The sequence below is a fragment of the Stigmatopora argus genome, chromosome 2 (assembly GCF_051989625.1).
Source record: "Stigmatopora argus isolate UIUO_Sarg chromosome 2, RoL_Sarg_1.0, whole genome shotgun sequence".
Lineage (NCBI taxonomy): Eukaryota > Metazoa > Chordata > Actinopteri > Syngnathiformes > Syngnathidae > Stigmatopora > Stigmatopora argus.
The window spans coordinates 22,638,786-22,660,527 of record NC_135388.1 but is presented as its reverse complement, the minus strand read 5'-3'; the positions used below and the strand labels follow the sequence as shown (position 1 = coordinate 22,660,527).

General features: G+C 45.6%; 1 protein-coding gene across 1 annotated transcript in view; it reads right to left on the bottom strand.

Moving 5' to 3' along the window:
• Positions 1 to 21,742, bottom strand: part of cemip (cell migration inducing hyaluronidase 1) — a 166,355-nt gene that overhangs the window by 60,002 nt on the left and 84,611 nt on the right. Inside the window, exons 12-16 of the mRNA XM_077591982.1 lie at positions 19,392 to 19,583; positions 16,798 to 16,967; positions 10,369 to 10,578; positions 9,594 to 9,799; positions 243 to 312 (exon numbers count right to left, since the gene is read on the bottom strand). Coding sequence (XP_077448108.1) covers positions 243 to 312; positions 9,594 to 9,799; positions 10,369 to 10,578; positions 16,798 to 16,967; positions 19,392 to 19,583 — 848 coding nt within the window. The remainder of the gene's footprint in view (positions 1 to 242; positions 313 to 9,593; positions 9,800 to 10,368; positions 10,579 to 16,797; positions 16,968 to 19,391; positions 19,584 to 21,742) is intronic.

Here is a 21,742-nt window from a genome sequence, read left to right as displayed (position 1 = left end):
CTAAGGACACAAAAAAATTGCACATTATAAATCCCTAACATGGGTCACATGCATGGGGGTGTATTGGAGCGCCAAACCACTCCCAATTTTCATTCAGGAGATTTGTCCCCATTGGTGAGGATAAATGATTACTGCCTTTCAATTTTTTTAAAGTTTTGCTATAATTAGAGCTTCAATTTGAGCCAATGTGTATGTCTGTTGTCTGCTTGACTTTTGGAAATTAATGTTGGTTTTAAACTCACCTCTGAGCCTGCAGCTGCACAGTTGATAATGTTGTTATTGGGGTTGGCAATCCAAAAAGTGGAAGTTGCACTAAAAAAAAGAGTAATGTCACAATGGGTTGACACACAGCTGGACTCACAAACACGAGAAGCAGTCGAATGGCAGGGCCTTGAGAAATGTTTATTGTGCAGGCAGGTGCTCACAGGCCAGCCAATAAATATAACAAAAACATTTGGCACCAAGCCATACAGTTGATCATGGTGACTTGGTTTCGAACACAAAGAACGCTGAAAGTGAGAGGAATCTAAGGGCTAGGGCTAATGACAAACAGGTGTTGACACTCAGGTCATTAGGAGAGCAAAGCTGCCATAGCGACGACCAATGTTCCTTCTACGCTGCGCGAGTGCGCAATTGCGCACTGTCAAATCAAATCAATCAATCAAAAGCCTTAATTGTCATCATACACAGCTGCATTTAACGAAATTGGTGGTGCTACTCCACAAAGTGCGTTTCCCCAGTAAAAAAATAAATAAGTAATATAAAAATATAAAAAGTCACGTCCTGGGAAGGTAAATTCTAAAATATTGCACAATCTAAGATATTGCACATGGTTATTGCACACCCCGAAGTTATTGCACAGAAAAGATTGTGTGTCATGCTAATGCAGGTTCAGAGTCCTGATGGCTGTGGGAAAAAAAAACTGTCCTTAAGTCTATTTGTCCGTGCTTTGTGAGACCTGTAGCGTCTGACAGAGGGCAGCAGCTGGAACAGGTTGTGACCAGGGTGGTATGGGTCCCTGACAATGTTTCCGGCTCTGCTGAGGTAGCGAGGGCTGGCAATGTCAACCAGTGAGGGCAGAGAGCAGCCGATGATCTTCTGGGCGGTGTTGATCACTCTCTGCAAGGCTTTTCTGTCTGCTGCCATGCTTCCAGCGTACCACACTGTAATGCAGTATGCCAGGATGCTCTCCACAGTGGCTCTATAGAAGGTTACCAGAAGCTTAGTGTCCAAGTTGTTCCTCGTGAGCACCCTCAGGAAATGGAGTCGTGGCCTTCTTCACCACTGCCGTGGTGTTGGTAGACCAGAAGAGCTTGTCCATGACGTGGACCCCGAGGAATTTGAAGGACTGGACCCTGTCTACCCATACTCCATTTATGAGGAGTGGGGCCGGATCTGTGCTGCGTTTGCGAAAGTCCATGATTGTTTCTTTAGTTTTCGTGGTGTTTAGTGTGAGATTATTCACCAAACACCACAAAGACAGTTTGTTGACCTCATCTCTGTAAGCAGACTCCCCCGAGATGAGTCCGACCACAGTGGTGTCAGCGGCAAATTTGATGATGGAGTTAGAGTGGTGGGTCAGTGTACAGTCGTATGTGTAAAGGGAGTATAGAAGAGGACTCAGTACACAGCCTTGAGGGGAGCCAGTGCTCAGTGTAATGGAGGAAGAGAGGTGGGGACCAAGTCTAACAGTTTGTGGATGGTTTGTCCCGAAGTTCTTAAACCAGCAGCAGATGGAAGAGGATAGTCCAAGGTGGGAGAGTTTGTCAGCCAGAATGTTCGGTATTATAGTGTTGAAGCTTGAGCTATAGTCAATGAAAAGCATCCTCACATAATTCCCATGGTGATCCAGGTGGCTCAGTGCTGTGTGTTGAGCTACGGTGATGGTGTCCTCAGTGGACCTGTTTGCTCTATAAGCAAACTGGTGAGGGTCAACTGAGGAAGGGATTGTATCTCTGACGTGGCGGGGGACCAACTTTTCAAAGCACTTAATGATCACAGGCGTAAGTGCAACAGGCCTATAATCATTCAGGCTGTCAATGGTTGGCTTTTTAGGAACAGGGATAATGGTGGCAGATTTCAGGCAGGATGGGATGATGGATTGTTGCAGGGACAACAATTGAAAATCTTTGTGAAAACCCCAGTCAGCTGGTCAGCACAGGCTTTGAGCACCTTCCCAGGTCCTCCGTCAGGGCCAGCAGCCTTCTTGGTGTTCACAGTCTGCAGTACCTGTCTCACTTCATGTTCCTGAAGCTTCAGTGTACTGCTGCAGGGTGGTTGATGTGTTGAGACTGAATCCGATTTGTCAGTCTCAAAGCGGGCAAAGAAACGGTTCAGTTCCTCTGCTAGTGAGGCATCTGCGTTAACAGACACCTTATTAGTGTCATTGTAATTGGTAATGTGTTGTATTCCCTGCCACATCTTCTTTGGGATATTTTCTGTGAAGTGCTCCTCAATTTTTCTTGTATATGCTGCCTTGACCTTTTTAATGCCTCTCTTCAGGTCTGCTCTGGCAGCGCTGTATTGTAACTTGTCCCCTGACCTGAAGGCGGTGCTATGGCATTTGATGAGTGCCTCTGTCTCACTGGTCATCCAGGGTTTTTGTTTGGAAAAACCCGGATACGTTTATTAACAGTGACAGTGTTTGGGTAGTCCTGGAGGTTGTGATTTTCAGAAAGTTCCCAAATGGTGCGGGAAAAACATTCCTGCAGCTGAGAAAGGGCGTCCTCAGGCCATGTTTTTTTAATCTTTATTTGTGGCCTTGTTAGCCTCCGGAGTGGGGTGTATGAGGGTGTGAAGGACAGGCAGAGATGGTCGGATCCAGCAAGGTGAGGGAGGGGTGTGGCTCTATAAGCGTGTTTGATGTTAGAATAAACATGGTCTAGAGCAGGGGTCTCAAACCGATTCCGCCGAGGGCCTGAGTAGGTCCTGGTCTTTGTTCCAACCGATCCAGTGCCGACATATTAACCAATCAAGTGTCTTCTAAAATAAATAGCACCTGAATGTAATTAACTGGAGGTAGGGAGGGAGGGAGGGAGAGGAGGGAGAGGAGGGAGAGAGGGAGAGAGGGACAGAGAGAGAGAGAGAGAGAGAGAGAGAGAGAGAGAGAGAGAGAGAGAGAGAGAGAGAGAGAGAGAGAGAGAGAGGGAGACAGAGGGAGAGAGAGAGGGAGAGAGATGGAGAGAGAGGGAGAGAGAGAGAGAGGGAGAGAGAGGGGGAGAGAGGGAGGGAGAGAGAGCAAGAGAGAGAGGGAGAGAGAGAGGGAGAGAGAGAAAGCGAGAGAGAGAGGGAGAGAGAGAGAGAGAGAGAGAGAGAGGGAGAGAGACAGCGAGAGAGAGCGAGAGAGAGGTAGAGAGCGAGAGAGAGGGAGAGAGAGAGAGAGAGAGAGAGAGGGGGAGGGAGAGAGAGCAAGAGAGAGAGGGAGAGAGAGAGGGAGAGAGAGAGGGATAGAGAGAAAGCGAGAGAGAGAGGGAGAGAGAGAGCGAGGGAGAGAGACAGCGAGAGAGAGCGAGAGAGAGGTAGAGAGAGAGAGGGAGAGAGAGAGGGAGAGAGAGAGGGAGAGTTAGAGGGAGAGAGAGGGAGAGAGAGGGAGAGAGAGAAAGCGAGCGAGAGAGGGAGAGAGAGAAAGCGAGCGAGAGAGAGAGAGAGAGAGAGAGAGTGGGAGGGAGGGAGAGAGAGAGGGAGAGAGAGTGAGAGAGAGAGAGGGAGAGAGGGAGAGAGAGAGATGGAGAGAGAGTCACTTGATGGATGCGCCCGTAACGTAACATAAACATTAAATTAAACTTAAATGAACTTACTTTACACTGAATTTAAACCTTCTTGTGCAATAACCAAGGCAAAGAGGTTCATGTATTCTACTGCGGCTTTCGGGGTGAAATTCCTGCTTCTCTATACGTATTGACGAGCCAGCTCAGTCACCCGTACACTAATGTTTTCCGATTATTTCGTGCTTAATATCGATTGTCATCATATGCTTTTGCTTCGCGCTACCCTTCTCTTGCACCGGCTTGCTTTGGATGCATTGTGTTTCCCTTAATTCTGCACTGACTAATGGAGAAAAAAAACAGAAAAAAATGCAACGCTCCGCTCAGTGCTCGTAGAAATGTTTGTACGAGGGAGATGCGGCGAGAGAGAGTGCGGTGATATCACAAAGCAGCCTCTTGCGTCCGGCAGCTATTACTGTATTACTATCTAAATATAATGTATTTATTTAAAAAATTGTAAATACTTTAATGAGATGAGATTTTTTTTTCAAAATGGCTCCGTTTTAGCGGCAGTAGTAGCTCCCTCAGTCCCTACTCGTATTCTGTTTTTACAGCTTTTCTATCTTCTGTTTTTAGGTTTTATTGTTATTTAATACTTTACTTGATACTTTACTTTATACTTTATACTCTGTACTTTAATTTTTTACGACTTTACTTTTAAGACTCGACTCCTCCAGTTGTGCAAGAGGCAGTCTTTGTTCTATGCAACACCTGGATAAGATGGAAGAGCTAACGGCGCTTACCAAGATTATTGGGAGTGCTGTATTATGTGCTTCACGGAGACCTGGCTGCGTATATACATCCTTCCGCTGATGAGGCAGTCGCTCGCGAGCTCCTTCACGCTACTATGTCACGGCTGCAGACGTCACACCCCCAGTCTCTCCTTCTTATCTCCGGTAATTTTAACCATGCTTCCTTGGCTTTTACTCTCCCCACCTTCATGGAGTATGTGAAGTGCCCAACCAGGGAACACGAAACTCTGGATCTGCTGTCTGCCAACAAAAAGGAGGCATACAGCTCAGTCCCCCTCCCGCCCACGGGGGCGCTCATACCATAACCTGGTCCGTCTGATCCCCACCTACATCCCACAAGGATCATACAAAGATGGATCGAGGAGACCAGCATGGTACTGAGGGACTGTTTTGAGATCAGTCACTGGGAGGTGCTGTCCAATTATGATGGGAAAGACATTGACAGCTTGACCCACTGCATCACAGATTATATAAACTTCTGTGTTGAGAACACTGTACCTTCGAAGAAGGACTGTTGTTTCTCCAACAATAAGCCATGGGTCACCCGGAATCTAAGTGCCCTCCTAAACAAAAAGAAGAGGGCTTTTGGGTCTTCTGAGAGTCTTCAAAATGGTTTAGAAGGAGCTGAGGAGAGAGATAAGGAAGGAAAAGCCCATCTACAAGAGGAAGCTGGAAAACCAACTCCAGAAAGGCAACGCCAAAGAAGTCTGGAGGGGCTTGAGGACCATTTAGGGCCATGGAGGCAACAGTGAGAGGGACCCGGAGTCCAGAGACGGGGAGTGGGCCAATCAACTAAATCAGTTCTTTAACAGATTCAGTTCTGTCCCCACACCTCTTACCCCCAGACCAGAGGCACCTCTCCTCGTCCTCCTTCTCCTCTTCCTCCCCCTATTCCACCACTCACACGTCACCCCCCCTCCCCCACCTGTCTCTCACTCCCCCGACCCCCCAGAGCAGAAGCACCTCTCCTCCGTTTCCTCCCCCTATTCCACCACTCACACGTCGCCCCCCTCCCCCACCTGTCTCTGCATTACTGTCGATCAGGTGATAAGACAGTTTAAGAAGATCAAGGAAAGAGATGACCTCAGGTCCAGACTACTGAGGGACTGTGCAGATCAGCTTGGCAAAGTAATTCTGCATATTTTCAACCTCAGCCTCAGTCTGCAGAAGGTCCCAACCTTGTGGAAAACTTCCTGTGTGGTCCCAGTTCCAAAGACTGTGAACCACAGAGAGCCTAACCACTTAAGGCCGGTAGCATTAACCTTTCACCTGATCAAGACAATGGAGAGATTCATCCTGAATCACCTCAGCCCCCTGGTGAGTGCAGAGCTGGACCCTCTGCAGTCTGCCTATCGTCCAGGCATTGGTGTGGAAGATGCTACCACATACGGGATGCACAAGTCTCTTTCACACCTGGAGAACACAGGAGGCACGGTGAGAATGTTTTTTGACCTCTCCAGTGCATTTAACACAATTTAGCCAGTAATACTGAGAGGGAAACTGGAAGAGGGCTAGAGTAAATCACCACCTGGCAGCATGGATCATCAACTTTCTCACTGACAGACCACAATATGTCAGACTTCAGGACTGTATGCCTGATGTGTGTCAATTGGAGAAAGCAGTCTTAAGAATAATATTTGTATTGAAACAACAAAATAGACTACATACCGGCTGTACTCCACTTCTCTAGTCAAGTTCATTGCTGGGTTGGACGGGAAAATAGGGAAATATAGATGCTTTTATCAATACTGTTCGTGTTGTTCCAATTTACTAAACAACACATATTAACTGTTTTTTTGTTTAAAAACTATTGAAGTTATTGAAAACAAAAAAAGATAAACTAAAATGCTGGCAGCCGCAGGAATGAAAGAAAAGGGAAGAGAACATATACGCGAAGCTCCTGTTCATTCATTACATCACTCGGTAGTAGTACTGTAATATTGTGGCTCACAAGGAAATGGGATTATAACAGTTTGTATTTCAGTTTTCCTTTTGAGGGTAATTTTACAAATAAAAGGACTGGGTTGTGGTACAACGAAGTCCAATCTATCAAAATATCAGTAAAGTACCCCCTAAACACACGGCCTAGGGGGACTTTAAGTCTTGTATTAAATATAAAGATTTATAGAGAGCGATATGTGAGACTCCAGGACTGTACGTCTGATGTGGTAGCTTGCAGCACGGGGGCCCCACAAGGCACGGTGCTATCCCCATTCCTCTTCACCCTCTACACATCGGACTTCAAACACAATACAGACACCTGTCACCTTCAGAAGTTCTCTGACAACACCGCTGTTGTTGGACGAGTGATGGTCGGGAACGACCTGGAGTACAAGGGAGTCATCACAGCCTTTGTTGACTGGTGTAGGCGAAACCACCTCTACATCAACGCCAGTAAGACAAAGGAAATGGTGCTCGATTTCAGGAGGAAGCCCCAACAGTCCACTCAGGTGAACATCCAGGGTACAGACATTGAAATCGTGGAGAATTTAAATACCTGGGTGTTCACCTCAACAACAAACTGGACTGGTCCACAAACATAGATGCCCTTTACAAGACGGGCAGGAGCCGCCTCTACCTACTGAGGTGACTACAGTCCTTTGGAGTATGCAGGACACTGCTGAGGACCTTTTACGACACAGTGGTGGCATCTACAGTGTTTTATGCAGTGGTCTGTTGGGGATGCTGGAGCCCGGAGAGGAACAGGAACAGGATGAATAAGATGGTGAGGAGGGCCAGCTCTGTTCTGGACTGTCCTCTGTGGAGGAAGTGGGAGAGAGGGGGATGCTGGTCAAGATTTTGTGCTGATGCTGGCCAAGATTTTGTGCTGATCGTGTGCTGTCTGGACTTGGAGAAGGCGTTCGACCGTGTCCCCCAGGCAGTCATGTGGGGGATACTCCAGGAGTATGGGGTTCCAGAACCTCTCTTAAGCGGGATCCTGTCCCTTTATGACCGGTGTTAGAGTCTGGTCCGCATAGCCGGCAGTAAGTCGGATGCGCTTCCAGTGGGGGTTGGACTCCGCCAGGGCTGCCCTAGGTCACCGATTCTGTTCACTTTTATGGACAGAATATCTAGGTGCAGCCGTGGCGTTGAGGGGGTCCGGTTTGGAGGCCTCAGTTTTGCATCCCTGCTTTTTGCAGATGATGTGGTTCTGTTGGCTTCATCAAGCCGTGATCTCCAACTCTCGCTGGAACGATTCACAACCGAGTGTGAAGCGGTCAGGATGACAATCAACACCTCCAAATCTCAGACCATAGTCCTCAGTCAAAAAAGGTGGTATGCCCTCTCCGGGTCGCTGGATCATGTCCTTTCCCAGGTGAAGGAGTTTAAGTATCTTGAGGCCTTGTTCACGAGTGAGGGAAGAATGGAGCGGGAGATGGACAGGCGGACTGGTGCGGCATCTGCAGTGATGCGGAAGGAGCTGAACCAAAAGGCGAGGCTCTCTATTTACCGGTCGATCTACGTTCCCACCCTCATCTATGGTCACGAGCTGTGGGTTGTGACCGAAAGAACCACATCCCGGATACAAGCGACTGAAATGAGTTTCCTCCGCAGGATGCCCGGACTCTCTCTTAGAGATAAGGTGAGAAGCTCGGTTATCCAGGAGGGGCTCGGAGTAGAGCCTCTACTCCTCCGGATTGAGAGGAGCCAGATGAGTTTGCTCGGGCATCTGATCAGGATGCCCTCTGGATGCCTCACTTGGGAGGTGTTCTGGGAACGTCCCACCGGGAGCAGGCCATGGGGCCGACCTCTGACACGCTGGGGAGACTATGTCTCCCGGCCGGGAACGCCTTGGGATACTCCCGGGAGAGCTGAATGAAGTGGCTGGGAGAGGGAAGTCTCGGCCTCCGTGTTGAAGCTACTGCCCCCGCGACCCGACTTCGGATAAAGCGGATAAGATGAGATGAGATACTTTAAATACTGTACTCATAGTGAAAATATTTCCTTTCCGCTTGATATGAATAAAAAACTGTTTATTGGGAGCTTGTGCAAGTCTTTTTTGTCAGATTCGAGAGGCATTGGATCATCGATGGAATCTTCAGGAGGTGCCGTAGGGGAGCTTTTCAGGAGGAGCTTTTGCGAGAAGTTTTCAGCCCACAAGGAAGATCTTGATTTTTGTGTATTTCTCACATTTTTCATGCAAAATTGGGACACTGACCAATTTTAATGGGCTTAGTTTGTAGTTGTGTCAGGACCGTAGACAAGTTACATATAAAGTACTGCTCTACTTACAAAATTTTCAAGTTACGGAAAAAGTTCTGGAATCAATTAATTTCGTAAGTAGAGGTATGTTGGTACATTTTTTGTTAGACCAATCTCATCTTACCCATTTCGGCTCTAATCCGGATTGTCTCTGGTAGCAGACGAAAACGTCATTGTCGATATATGCACGTTATTTCCGTTTCCGTATATTTTTAGGTATGTGTTCTATTCTTTCCCAACCCACCTCCCCTTTCTCACTCGCATAATGTTGTCAGTCACATTCACATTTTCACTATATAAATATAGCATGCCAGCAAGCAATGAACCCAAACAGTCAAGCTGTCAGCGTAGTACAGCGACATCTACAGAATATTAAATTTAGTGCATACAAAAGGTGCACCGACTGATTGGGCACCCCATCAACTTTGGGGAAAATTTTAGACTTTTAAGTGTACCCTATGTGAGTAAATCTGTGCCGTTGTGTGTTTGTAAGGTTTATTATCGCTTAATAAGGAGAATTGCAATCATTAATAAGGGCAGCAATTGGCTTAGGTTTATAGGTATGCAAACTGCGTGCAAAATTGTGCTGCAGATGTACAAAAAAAGAAAGACCATGCTCTTCATCCTCATTCTTGACGATTTCCGCTGAACTCACTCCCCGATGGGATCATTTCGATGTGGTCCTCATCAGTAAAGGGGTGGAGGAGTGGTGAAGGATCACAGTATAACAGTTCCGTAGCATTTTTTTACAAATGTTTCCTTGATACTTTTTCAAATACTGCATTATGTGGGATTATTTTGTCTGAATTGACTGATTCTGAGACAATCCTGTCAAAAGGTGACTCAGATATAAGTGTTCCTGTTGTTGTCATACCTGCAGTCTTGCCGTGGGTTGGCTACATATCCTGGGTATGCGCCATCAGTGATGTCACGGCACATTTTACTGTCTCTGTCTGAAGGGAGGAGTGTGCCAGCTCGGACCACGAGACCCAAACAGTGATCAAATGTATTTCTCTCCTCTGGCCCATCTTCCGTAAAGAAACAATGGCCCAGCGTGTCATAGCCCACTACGTCTTTTACCTGAAAAAGAAAACATTTAATTTATTAGTTATGGAAACATATTTTTCAAAGCATTTTTTCCCTACAAGAGTTTGCGCTGTGCGCCTCAAGCTCCCACCGCCCCTCCGCATCCACGCCACCTTCCACGTTTCCCAGATCAAGCCAGCAGCGTGACGGCGCCATCTTGAAAAAAATAAATATAAAAGATGGGAAAAAAATAAAAGGAATGTGGGAGGAAACCGCAGGCATTAGAACATGCAAACTCCACACAGGTGGACCGACCTAGATTCGAACCAAGGACCCAAGAGCAGTGAGGCCAACGCTCTAATCACTCAGCATATAATCGCACCAAATAATAATAATTATATTATTATAATAACTATTGAAAAAAAGGTATTGTAATTTTTTCTGTTTGTGTTTTAATCAATTGTTTTCATTTCATTGTGTCCTGTAATGATACATCTTTGGATGTAACCAAGGCTGGCTATAGTGCATGCATCTGTGTTATAAACTTTAGGTTCTGGTCTAATACATTTGTTATGTTGTGGATTATGTATATACAGTACAAGTTATACAAGAGCTGAACTCACCAGAAGTCCATTGGTGCTGTGGATGGTAACACAGCGAGAGAATGAGTGGTGGATTGATAAATCACTGACATAAGTGGGGGGATTGTAGCCTCCCATCTCACCCACGTCCCCATTTATATGAAAGTGGACTGGATAATGTCCCATTGTTTGCTGGCCCATGTTCTGGAGCTCCACTCCAGATATGTGTGCAGCTTTGAATCCCCGCTCTACCTAATGGCAGCAGAGAGAAACACATTTTTATAAGAAAAGATATCTGGTCATGAGGTTTGGAAAGTTTGACCAAAGTTCAGCAATCAGAATGTGTAAAGATTTTTTAAAGAGATGAGTTGAATACAGCTTTGTTAGACAAGTGGAAAAACAGACTAGACGCCCCGTGCAATTAAACCGTATCCAATCGAATGAAGACATAAAGAACAACACACATTGCACCAACACAGCTTTTTAGAAAATGGGAAAAACTGCAGATATTTCTAGAGATGGGAACTTTAGGACATTAAAATCATAAATGTCAAGTGTGGCCTTATTTTAAACGCCTTCACTCTAACTTTCTTAGGCTTTTCTACATCTGTGTGTGTGTGAGCGTGAGTTGCCAAAAGTGCAGTCTACACATTTACCACATGCAAGAACTGATAGGGTGGAATGTGGTGAAATTGAATAATAGGTATGATTGTTCAAGTTTGGGACGGAGAAGTCACTTCTCTACTGTATCCTTGAGTGTTCTCTTGTGCCTCATTGTCTCCACTGATTTGTTTTCTAGACATTGCATGCATAGCTTGAATTTTTGAACATTTCCAAAAATAATAGTTGCTATTACTCAGTTATTACTAATTTCTGGTATTTGTTGTCTCTGTTTCTAAAACACCACCATTCTTTGCGTATACATCTAATAATAACTCATTATTGCTAAATTGATTTACTAGCATGACAATGTTATTTTAAATGCAATACAAATTATATTTAAATTGGAAAAATGTGTTAAACCTCAAGCCACCTCATGGTGTAAAGGTTCACTTCGCCTGACTTCGTTGCGGGAAGACGCGGACTCAATTCCCGCTGGTGGCGGTATGATTGGGGGTGCGGATGGTCGTTTGTCTCTATGTGTGCCCTATGGCTGACTGGCGACCTGTCTAGGATGTAGTCTGCCTTTCCCCCGAAGAGAGCTGGGTTAGGCTCCAGCAACCCCCGCAACTCTTTAGAGCAGGGGTCTCGAACTCAATTTACCTGGGGGCCGCTAGAGGCCGAGTCTGGGTGAGACTGGGCCGCATCAGGATTTCCACAAGAAAAGCACTGATAAAACATTCCAACGTTATCAAATATCTTTATTTTTTAACAAAAAATAATGAATTAAATAAATTAACTTAAAGATGAATAAAAAATAAATCAATCAGTAATACAAAACCAAATAATACTAATGAGCATACAGTAGATATACACTGGCTGGCTAAGTAGAGAAAATGAATTATTTTTATTCCGTTTCAAATGTCTGTATTAACAGCTCTTTAACCTTTAACTTTCTGAACTTGAATGGAACATTGAACATGAAATATTCTGAACACGGCTTCTCTTGCCTACTCCTTGCTGCTAGAGACCTGGCAGCGCTTCTTCTCACATAGTCACATTTGGCTTGAGGGAGGAAGCAGTGGAGACCCTCAGTAGAGCTTGAAGATGCTCATCAGTAAGTCTGGACCTGTACTTGGACTTATTGAAGTTCAAGGTGGAGAAGAGCTTCTCACACAAGTATGTGCTCCCAAAAAGGCACATGGTCCGCTTGAACCTTCGGGAAAGTTCAGGGAAGCTGGGGGTCAACTCTCTCAAAAATTGCCCAAGCTTGTCTGCTTCTCCACTCACCTCCCTGAACTTGGCTTTGAGTGCAGAGTTGCACTGCAGGTCAATGAGCTCCATTTGAAGCTCAGGAGGGGCATCTTGCACATCAAAGGAGAAGGGGTCCGCAAAAATTTGAAATGTGGCTTTGTGTGTCTTGAAGTCTGCAAATCTGTGATCAAATTCCTCCTGTAGCTTCGAAATGGCCTCAACATACTTCTCACCACTGAATGGTGTGCCTGCATCCACGAGAGCCTTGCATGCTGGGAAATGGCAAAGGTTTGTCTGAGAGAGCTGGGCTTTCCATAACACAAGTTTAGTGCAGAATGCTCTCACGTTGTCATAGACAGCACTGACAAGTTGCCCCTGGCCTTGTAGCTTCTTGTTCAGTACATTAAGCTCATGTGTGATATCAACAAGAAAAGCCAAGTCCATGAGCCATTTGGGATCACTTAGCACAGGATCAATCAACTCACAAACGGCGTAGCTAGCTTTGACTGCTGCATTACTGTCTTTGGTAGCCTTCTTGAAGAGATCCTGTTGCCTCAGAAGACGTGTTTTAAGACTGGCAACCTGGTTGGCTCTCTCATCTCCCTGGTATTTTTCGTACTCCTCAGCATGTCTCGTAGTACAATTACGTTTCAAATTGTATTCCTTGTGCACCGCAACTTTTTCAGTGTAAATGAGACACGTCGGGGTGCCCCTGTGCTCAACAAAGAAATATTGCACTCCCCACTTTTCTTGAAACTGTCTGTGCTCATCACCGACCTTTCTCTTCACGGCAGGCTTTGAAAGAGACATCTCTGGGGCTCTGTAATATGTTTTTCCACTTGGAATGAGTCTCGGGTTGATCTTTCACATTCAGTCGTGCGGGTTTGTGGCGCATGTGCACTTTCGCTCTCCGTTTCAATCGCGGAGATGGCTACAGACACTGACACAGGCTGGATCACGGATCATAGCGCCTCATTCAGTTCTATGCTGAGAGCAGCGGAGGAGTGTGCGCGCCGAGCGGAGTGATCGGCCTCACGGCTTCTCCTCCGCCCAGCTGATTGGAGGAATGAATGAGTGAGTGAGCGAGGCACTGGACAGCCCGGCCGATGTCCCGCCCTCCAGAGCCGTATACCTCACCGTGATTGGTTCATTCAGCTCCGAACCAAAGTTCCCTCTAATTTTTTGTTGGTCTGAGCAGAAAGACAACCTCCCTGAGCGCACTGAGTACCAGTGTGAGCGACATCATCGGTACTCGGATGATTCGCCTAAAGACGTTTCGCCGACGGACGTTTGACAGACGGGCAGGTCGCCGAATGGACGTTCCACCGAACGTTCATTCGGCCGAACGGAGGTTTCGCCGAAACGGGATTCGAACGCTCGCCCCGCCGGATCGTGTGTGTACAAGTTTTTCAACCTCGGCCCGCGGGCCATATACGGCCCGTTAGGATTTTTAATCCGGCCCGCCGCCGGTGTTGTCCAAATTATAGTAAAAATCAATGTTCGTCTACCATCAATGGCAGTCCGGGAATAAGCACTCTTGGGCAGGCAGATGTAGCAGAACCGAGCCGTAAAATGACAGCAATCGGGTCAAATCCATCCTAAAACAGCATTTAATGATTAAATACAAATACTGGATGATATCGCGATGGAGGCAAAAAAACGTCTATAGACGTCCATTCGCCAAACGGCTCAAAATGCTCTCAAATTCGGTCAAATCCAGCTGAAAACAGCGTTTAATGATTAAATACAAATACTAGTATTTGTATTTAATCATTAAACTAACAAATACTAGTACGACCTGTCCGTCTGTCAAACGTCCGTCGGCGAAACGTCTTTAGGCGAATCATCCGGTCACGACATCATCATTGCTCGCTATCGGCACACCAGTATCACACCTGCCACAAGCAGGTGCATGTCAATGTTCCCTCTAATTTTTCATGTAAAACATGCTGTAAAAGAAGAAAAACATGAGTGGACAGAGCTACTGCCACTGGCTGCCACTTAAACGGCGCCATCATGGGGAAAGGGGTTAAAAATAAAAAAAAAAAATTAAAAAAAAAAAAAAAAAAAAATTAAAAAAAAAAAAAAAAAAAAATCGATCTTTCATATTAAGACGGGGGCCGCAAATTATCGTCCCGAGGGCCGCAGTTGGCCCGCGGGCCGCAAGTTTGAGACCCCTGCTTTAGAGGATGTGGGGTATGCAAGATGGATGAATGTTAAACCTCTATTCCATCTACAAGCAGACACGCCGTATTTACTCGCATAAAAGCCGCTTTTGTCGGACAAAAAAATGCTGACTGAATCGAGGGTACGGCTTATAGGCGCATAAAACACGACATGCACGTTTGCAGCGGAATTTGCTTCATTAAAGTTGACTGTAATGTGTTGTCAAAGAAGAATGTCTACATTGTCAATTACTTGGATTTGATATAAAAGAAGCTGAATAATCATCTGTGTGCCTTCACCGCACTCTCTGACAGGAGTATATGGGTATATGAGGTATCCCAGCGCTATCAAAGAACATTGCAACGCTAAGCTAACACGCTAAAATTGATTTTTTTTTTGTATTCCTTGTTCAAAAGCGACAACTATTGGAGTAATATGAACGATCGAAAGAATTGAGATATTTTGACATTAGAAGCAATATGACTGCCATAACATCTTTAACTACTGCTAAAAAAAATATGTAATTAGAAAGCATCAGGTTCTCATCAAGATAGACTTATTTCTTTTTTCAAATTGAATAATTTGATATTTTGCATTTACAAAGACAGACATTTTAACTTCCTTATGATATTGACCCTAATAATGTGCTTTTGATTCATACAGTATCTCATAAATACCACTTGTGATGATTTTTCTCAAGAATTTCCCTTCAGTGACACATTTGTACTCCCTATTAAAACCATGAATATGGAGGTGAAAATTGGGAATCAGGGGCCGGCTTATACGTGAGAAATTGTAAAATTTTCCAGCCCATTTTCAGGCTGCGGCTTATACGTGCGGGCGGCTTATATGCGAGTAAATACGGTATGTATCAATATAGGTGTGGAGTATGGAATGTATTCTTATGCTTTTTGTTAGTCAATAGGTTTATTTAGTGTAGTCATTAGAATAGAATTTTGCATGACCTAGCGGAAATTTCCGTCCGTCACACCTATGAGTTGGGGGCGCGTCATCTACCATGACACACCCATTTCTTTGTTCACAGTTTCCCGCCTAAAGTTTGTACCTATGTCACATGACCTTTGTCAATAAAACTGGTCGACCTGTTGGGGGGATGCAGGGAGTTCAAACTAGTCAGGCTGGAGGTTAGACGCGCTCCTGGCGCTGGCTGCGCTGACTCCCTCCTTCAGCTGAAGCTAGATAAAACTCATCATGGCCGACTCTGTGTGCTTCCTCTAATTCGAAGTTATTGAATGTTTATCGATTAGATCCGACAATAGGTGCTGTACATACATATGAATATTTTGTAATCGGCCCTCCATCCTGTGCATAGTGCTAGTTGAATGGGTGTCACTTGCACTCAATCTAAAATTTTCTCTAAAATGGTCGATAATCCCAATCGGTCAGTGCGCCATGTCTGTGCACTAAATCCAATTTTTGTATGGCCCTGACTGCTTGAGTGACTGGTATTATTTCTTGCCGGCACGCTACTTATTGCGATCAACCCAGCGGACGTTCACCCTAAAAATAGCCTTCCAAGCATTACGGTAATTCCATTCAAAGCATCCCAGGGGAGTGGCAAGGCATTTGACTTCCATGTGCTCGCAGCGCTTTTAACCTTCAAAAACACTCTCAATATTCAAAGCAACAGCATATTAGCGCTATACATAGGAAATGCCTGACGTGAGTGACAACACAATATGGGTGTGAACACTTGGACTGAAGCCATGGATCAAACACAATTTAACAACTTTGCTAACGGATTGCTAACGGATGGCCAACATAGTAGATCGGGCAGGCAGCGTCGCACGAGTTACGTGACAATTTGGAATGAATTGTCGATGCCGATATAACAGTGAGGAGAATCAAAGGCTTGGGAGTGATGCATGTTGCGAGTTACAATGGATTGTGGATGACTGGGCTCAAGTGTCGGCCAGCACTGTTTGAGCTTTCGCCAAAGCTGGAATCAAGTTCCCGGAATACACAACTCTGACTGACAGTGGAGCCTAGCATGTTGAACGCCGAACTCTTTATATCAGAGTGTACCTTTTACCTCATTATCGATTTTAGTTTTGCTCTAGCTGTTTTTAAAAAAGCACGATAGCGCCTAGCCTAACTTACGCTAGCATAACATACGCTAGCGGATAGCATAACATACGCTAGCGGCTAGCATAACATAGGTACACTAGTGGCTAGCGTAACATACGCTAGCCCAGTGTCATGCTAGCGCCCTTTCTGAAGAAGCGGCCAATGCATTGACAAAAAAAACCCCGAAAATTTACCCGCAAATGACACTGCACCCTATCAAACGGTGCGTTTTATAGGTGTAAAAATACGGTAATTTTGAGAATGTCTATGCACATTATTGATTGGTCCATGATGTGTCTTTAAATTTCAATACATCTTTAGTTACAACAATTGTCAGTAAAAATATTGATAAGCACAAAGTACCTTTAAATGCCCCCCAAAGGTGTCAAAGTCAAAGAATTTGCAGGCTTCATTGCCATAACAGCTGGGCTCCATTTCACCGAGGACAAGGATGTTACGACTGAGTAGGCCAACCTCAGCTCTCATATCCACTCCATCAACCTCTTCACCCATGTGAATAAACTTGGCTATACCTGTATACACATATATGCAGATTTAGGCTTCTACTCGATATATGTATAGAGGAGACTGTAAATATACTAAGTGATTACATTAATGTTAATCATTTATTTCCAGAATTGAGGATATCAGATCAGAAATGAGGGTTGTTTTTATTTTACCACACACAGGTGAAATAAAACGTGTATGCCTTTCTGTTAATAAATGTTAATGTTGTGTTAATAGTGATTAAAAATACACGTTATTTGTCAGTCACGGGGAGCCAAAATGGATGAGAGAGACACATGTGGCTGTCATGATTTCCCTTGGCTCCGGAATGGAATGGGACAAGGAGAAAGAAGCTGTCAACAAAATGGGAGTGCTGGTGCAAAAACTTAAGGTTTAATGAAAAAGGCTAACAGAAAACACCTTAGAAACTAAAAATTGGGAAAAATTAACAAAGAAAATAAACTTAACGGGGAAGGACGAAGAAGAGGGAGACGCTCACCGATGAAGGGCAACATAACGCTTAACAGAAAATACTCACACGGAAAACAAATACAGGGGGTTTAAGTACACAGACAGGGTTTGATGACAATCAGAAAACACCTGGCTCACATGAAGGAGGGAGCAATAGAAAGACACAGCAGGTGAAACACATTCGTAATCACGCAGACAGCACACACCAATGACAAACAATTTTTTTTTGCCTTTTTTATTGGGAAAGGAGAGATTGTCGACAGCCGAGCTCCAAAGCCGAGTCCCCATTTCCCCGTGCTGGATCCCGGCAGCCTCACTCAAGTGCCGGATCCCGGTGGCCACTCTCAATTGCCGGATTCCAGCGGCCACTCTCAACTGCTGAAACCCCAGCGGCCACTCTCAAATGCCAGATCCCGGCAGCCACTCTCAAGTGCCGGATCCCGGCGGCCACTTTCAAGTGCTGGATCCCAGCAGCCATTATCAAGTTCTCACTAGCCACTCTCAAGTGCCTGTTCTCACTAGCCACTGTCAAGTGCCTATTCCTGCTAGTCACTCTCAAGTGTCTGTTCCCACTAGCCACTCTCAAATTCCTGTTCCCGCTGGCCGTTTTCAAGTGCCTGTTCCCACTAGCTGCTCTCTAGTGGTGTCTCCTGCCCCTTTCGTCCCCTGCGCCCATCACGGCGTGCCGCTCCTCTGCGCCCGTCCCGTCGCTAGTCGTCGACCCTGATGATGGCGAATCTGAAGAGGGGTGGGGGGGGCCTGACAACGCCAACTCTGGAGGCATGGGCCCTGAGGGCGCCAACTCTGGAGGCAGGGGCCCTGACGGCTCCAACTCTGGAGACAGGGGCCCTGACGGCGCCAACTCTGGAGGCAGGGGCTCTGACGGCGCCAACTCTGAAGGTGGTTGCCACTGATTCCTCGCAGGCTGGCCAGAACGACCGCCGGCTGGGCCTGCCCGACGCTTACTCGTGGGCCAGCCAGGACGACTGCCTGTCGGCTCCTTGTCCCAAATTAGCCGAGTGGTTAGCATGTGGGTGTCATGTTTTCTTGGGGTTTTAGTTAGTTGGGTGTGTTTCCTTGTGTGTCCTGTCCATGTGATTGTATGAGATTCACCTGTTTTGTCTCCTCTTGTGTGAGTGTTTGTGCTTGTCATTGACCTCTGTCTCTGAATATAAACTCCGAGCTTTTGTGCTTGTTTGTTCAAGTATTTTTCCTGTCTGGGTATGTCGCCTTTTTGTTTGGTGTGTGTCTTGGTCCTTCCCCGTTAAGTTTGTTTCTTTGTTAATTTTCCCAGTTTTATGTTTGTAAGGTGATTTCGTAATTATTTTTTCAATAAAACCTTTAGTTTTGTACCAGCACTTCCTTCTCGTTGCCTGCTTCCTGCTCCTGGGTTCCGCTCCACTTCACAGCCAAGTCGTAACATAACAGTCGGCCTCACAGTTCTGGGGTTGTGGGCTCAATCCCAGGTCAGGCCTCCTATGTAGTTTTCATGTTCTCTTTCATGTTTTCATCTCTCTGCGTGGGTTTTCTCCAAGTACTCTGGTTTCCTCACAGATTCCAAAATCATGGCTGGTTGAACACTCTAAATTTACCCTAGGCATGAGTGTGAGCACGAATGGTTGTCCGTCTCCTTGTGCCCTGCGATCGGCTGTCCACCAATTCAGGGTGTCTTACACCTCATGCCCTAAGTCAATGGGCTCCAGCACCCCCCGTGACCACTGTGAGGATAAGTGGTTCAGAAAATGAACGAATGCATTCTATACTTCCAGCAACTTGGATGAGGCGAATAATAAATATTAAAAAATAATGATTGATGATAACTATTTCGCAAAGTAGATAGCAAAGCTCATGGTGGGAGCAAACACATTGCATTATGGACAAGAGTAGCTATTTCTGTTAGCATTTGCCTCATTTATGTTGTAAAGCGGGAGGGCTCCTCTTTAGGGAGAAAAGATTGTGCTCTGAGGCATATTTCTCACCTTGAACCTTGACTTGATTAGGTTTACATTCAGGGCAAGGAATTAGGCCAAACCCTTCAGTCTGATCCATAGAATAGTCAGTGCTGGCCAACACCACCTGGTCACCAGCTTGCCAACCTACTGGTTCATCTGCAAGCTCCAAAATTGTGCTGTTGGACAACACATCGATGGAAATTGAAGCCAGAGGACGGCCTGTAGGATCAGAGATTTGTCTTTAAAAGTTAACAACAACAGTTACAAATAAAATTTTATATGAGACAAGCGCCCAAAGTTAGGGTTAGAGATATGATCCCAAAGACCATTGTGAGAATAGGTGGTACTGAAGATGAATGAATGAATGTTAGGAAAATTGATTCATTTTGGTTATTACTGGGGTAGTAAAAAAATATTAAGTTGTCGCTTCAAAAAAAATCAATATTTTATATTTTCTCATGTAGATGAAGCTTCTGTGCTATGTTAATTTCACATGGTTTCATTGATATACTTACTACCAAAAATATTAATGTTTTGAGTTTAGGCTCGGTGCCTGTACGTTGGGGTTCACCCTGGTAGATGAGAGTGTAGCATCCCTCCGCTTTCGGGCGGGGAGAAAGGACCTGACTGTTGTTTGCGTATATGCACCAAACGGCAGTTGAGAGGGGTCCTGGGTTCAAATCCAGGTCACGTCCCACCTGTGTGGAGTTTGCATGTTCTCCCTGGGCCTGCGTGGGTTTCCTCCGGGTACTCCGGTTTCCTCCCACATTCCAAAAAACATGCATGGTAGGTTTTTGGACACTCTAAATTGCCCCTAGGTATGGGTGTGAGTGTGCATGGTTGTCCGTCTCCTTGTGCCCTGCGATCGGCTGACCACCAATTCAGGGTGTCACCCGCCTCTGGCCCGGAGACAGCTGGGATTGGCTCCAGCACCTAATGAGGATAAAGTGGCTCAGAAAATGAGATGAGATGAGATTAGATAAATGTCACTAGAACGTGCACAAATTTGACTTAAACTTTTTTAACTACTGTCTTTCTCACTTCTCATTCTCATTCAAATGACTGAATGTGTCACTAGAGATAGTCCAGCATCCATTTAGTCGAGATTTTTCCATCGGAAAACTTGCTTACACCTTTAGCTTCGCTGCATGTTTTGCACAGCGGACAATTCTCACTTGAAAAATTAAAGACCTTCGCTACTTGCTCTGCTATTTGCACATATTCTGACAGCCATTCCAACTTCAAAGAACTCCAGGTCTCTTTTACTTTGGTTTGGGGAGTCGACGTATCACATTCATTTAGCAGTGTTAGCATTAGCATCATTAACTCCGGCGCACTGTACATGAGAAAATATACTGTCAATGCCGTAATTGCATCGAATCCTAGGATTGGCTGGACACCTCTCACTCACAGAATTACACAGCAAAATGATACAGAGAAAATATATTTTAAAATTATTTGTAGTCTGTTTACTGCGCTGGATAGGATTTCTTGTGCGCGGAGAGTGTGCGACCAGTGCGCAATTGTACAGCTGGAGCCTGGGGCGGATTCTCTGATGTCTGGGGTTAAAGTCATTGAGGTGGTTAAAAAGCTCCTCAGTGGCAAAGAGATCCGCCCGGAGTTTCTAAAAGGTCTGGATGTTGTGGGGCTGTCTTGGTTGACACGTCTCTGGAACATCACGTGGACATCGGGGACAGTGCCTCTGGATTGGCGGTGGTGGCCCCCCTTTCTAAAAAGGGGGACCAGAGGGTCTGTTCCGGTTATAGGAGTATCACACTCCTCAGCCTCCCAAAGAAGCTCTATTCCGCGGTAATGGAGAGGAGGGTCCGCCGAGAGGTCGAATCTCGGATTCAGGAGGAGCAATGTGGTTTTTGTCGTGGCCAGATCAGCTCTATACCCTCAGCAGGGTCCTAGGGGGAGCATGGGAGTTCGCCCAACCAGTCTAAATGTGCTTTGTGTACTTGGAGAGGGCGTTGGACCTTGTCGCCCGGGGAGTCTTGTAGGGGGTACTCCGGGAGTATGGGGTTCCGGAACCCCTGATACGTGGAGTCTGGTGCCTCTATGACTAGTGTCAGAGTCGGGTCCGCGTAGCCGTCAGTAAGTTGGATCCGTTTCTAATTGCCCAAAGTCAGCGATTCCGTTCATAACTTTTAGGAACAGAAAAACAGGTTAAAAGGAGTTCCAACAGAGGGCAAACATTTCATGTAAAAACAAGTGTTTAAATCTTTTTATACTTGTATAATGACAATAAAAGCATTCAATTATATTCAATTTAGTCCAAGTCCTCATACACAGTCCAGATCTTGAAGGGCAGCCAGCTCTCAGTGAGGTACAGCTTCGCGTTCGGGATGAAACAGTTTGTGAAGGCTTTTGTTATC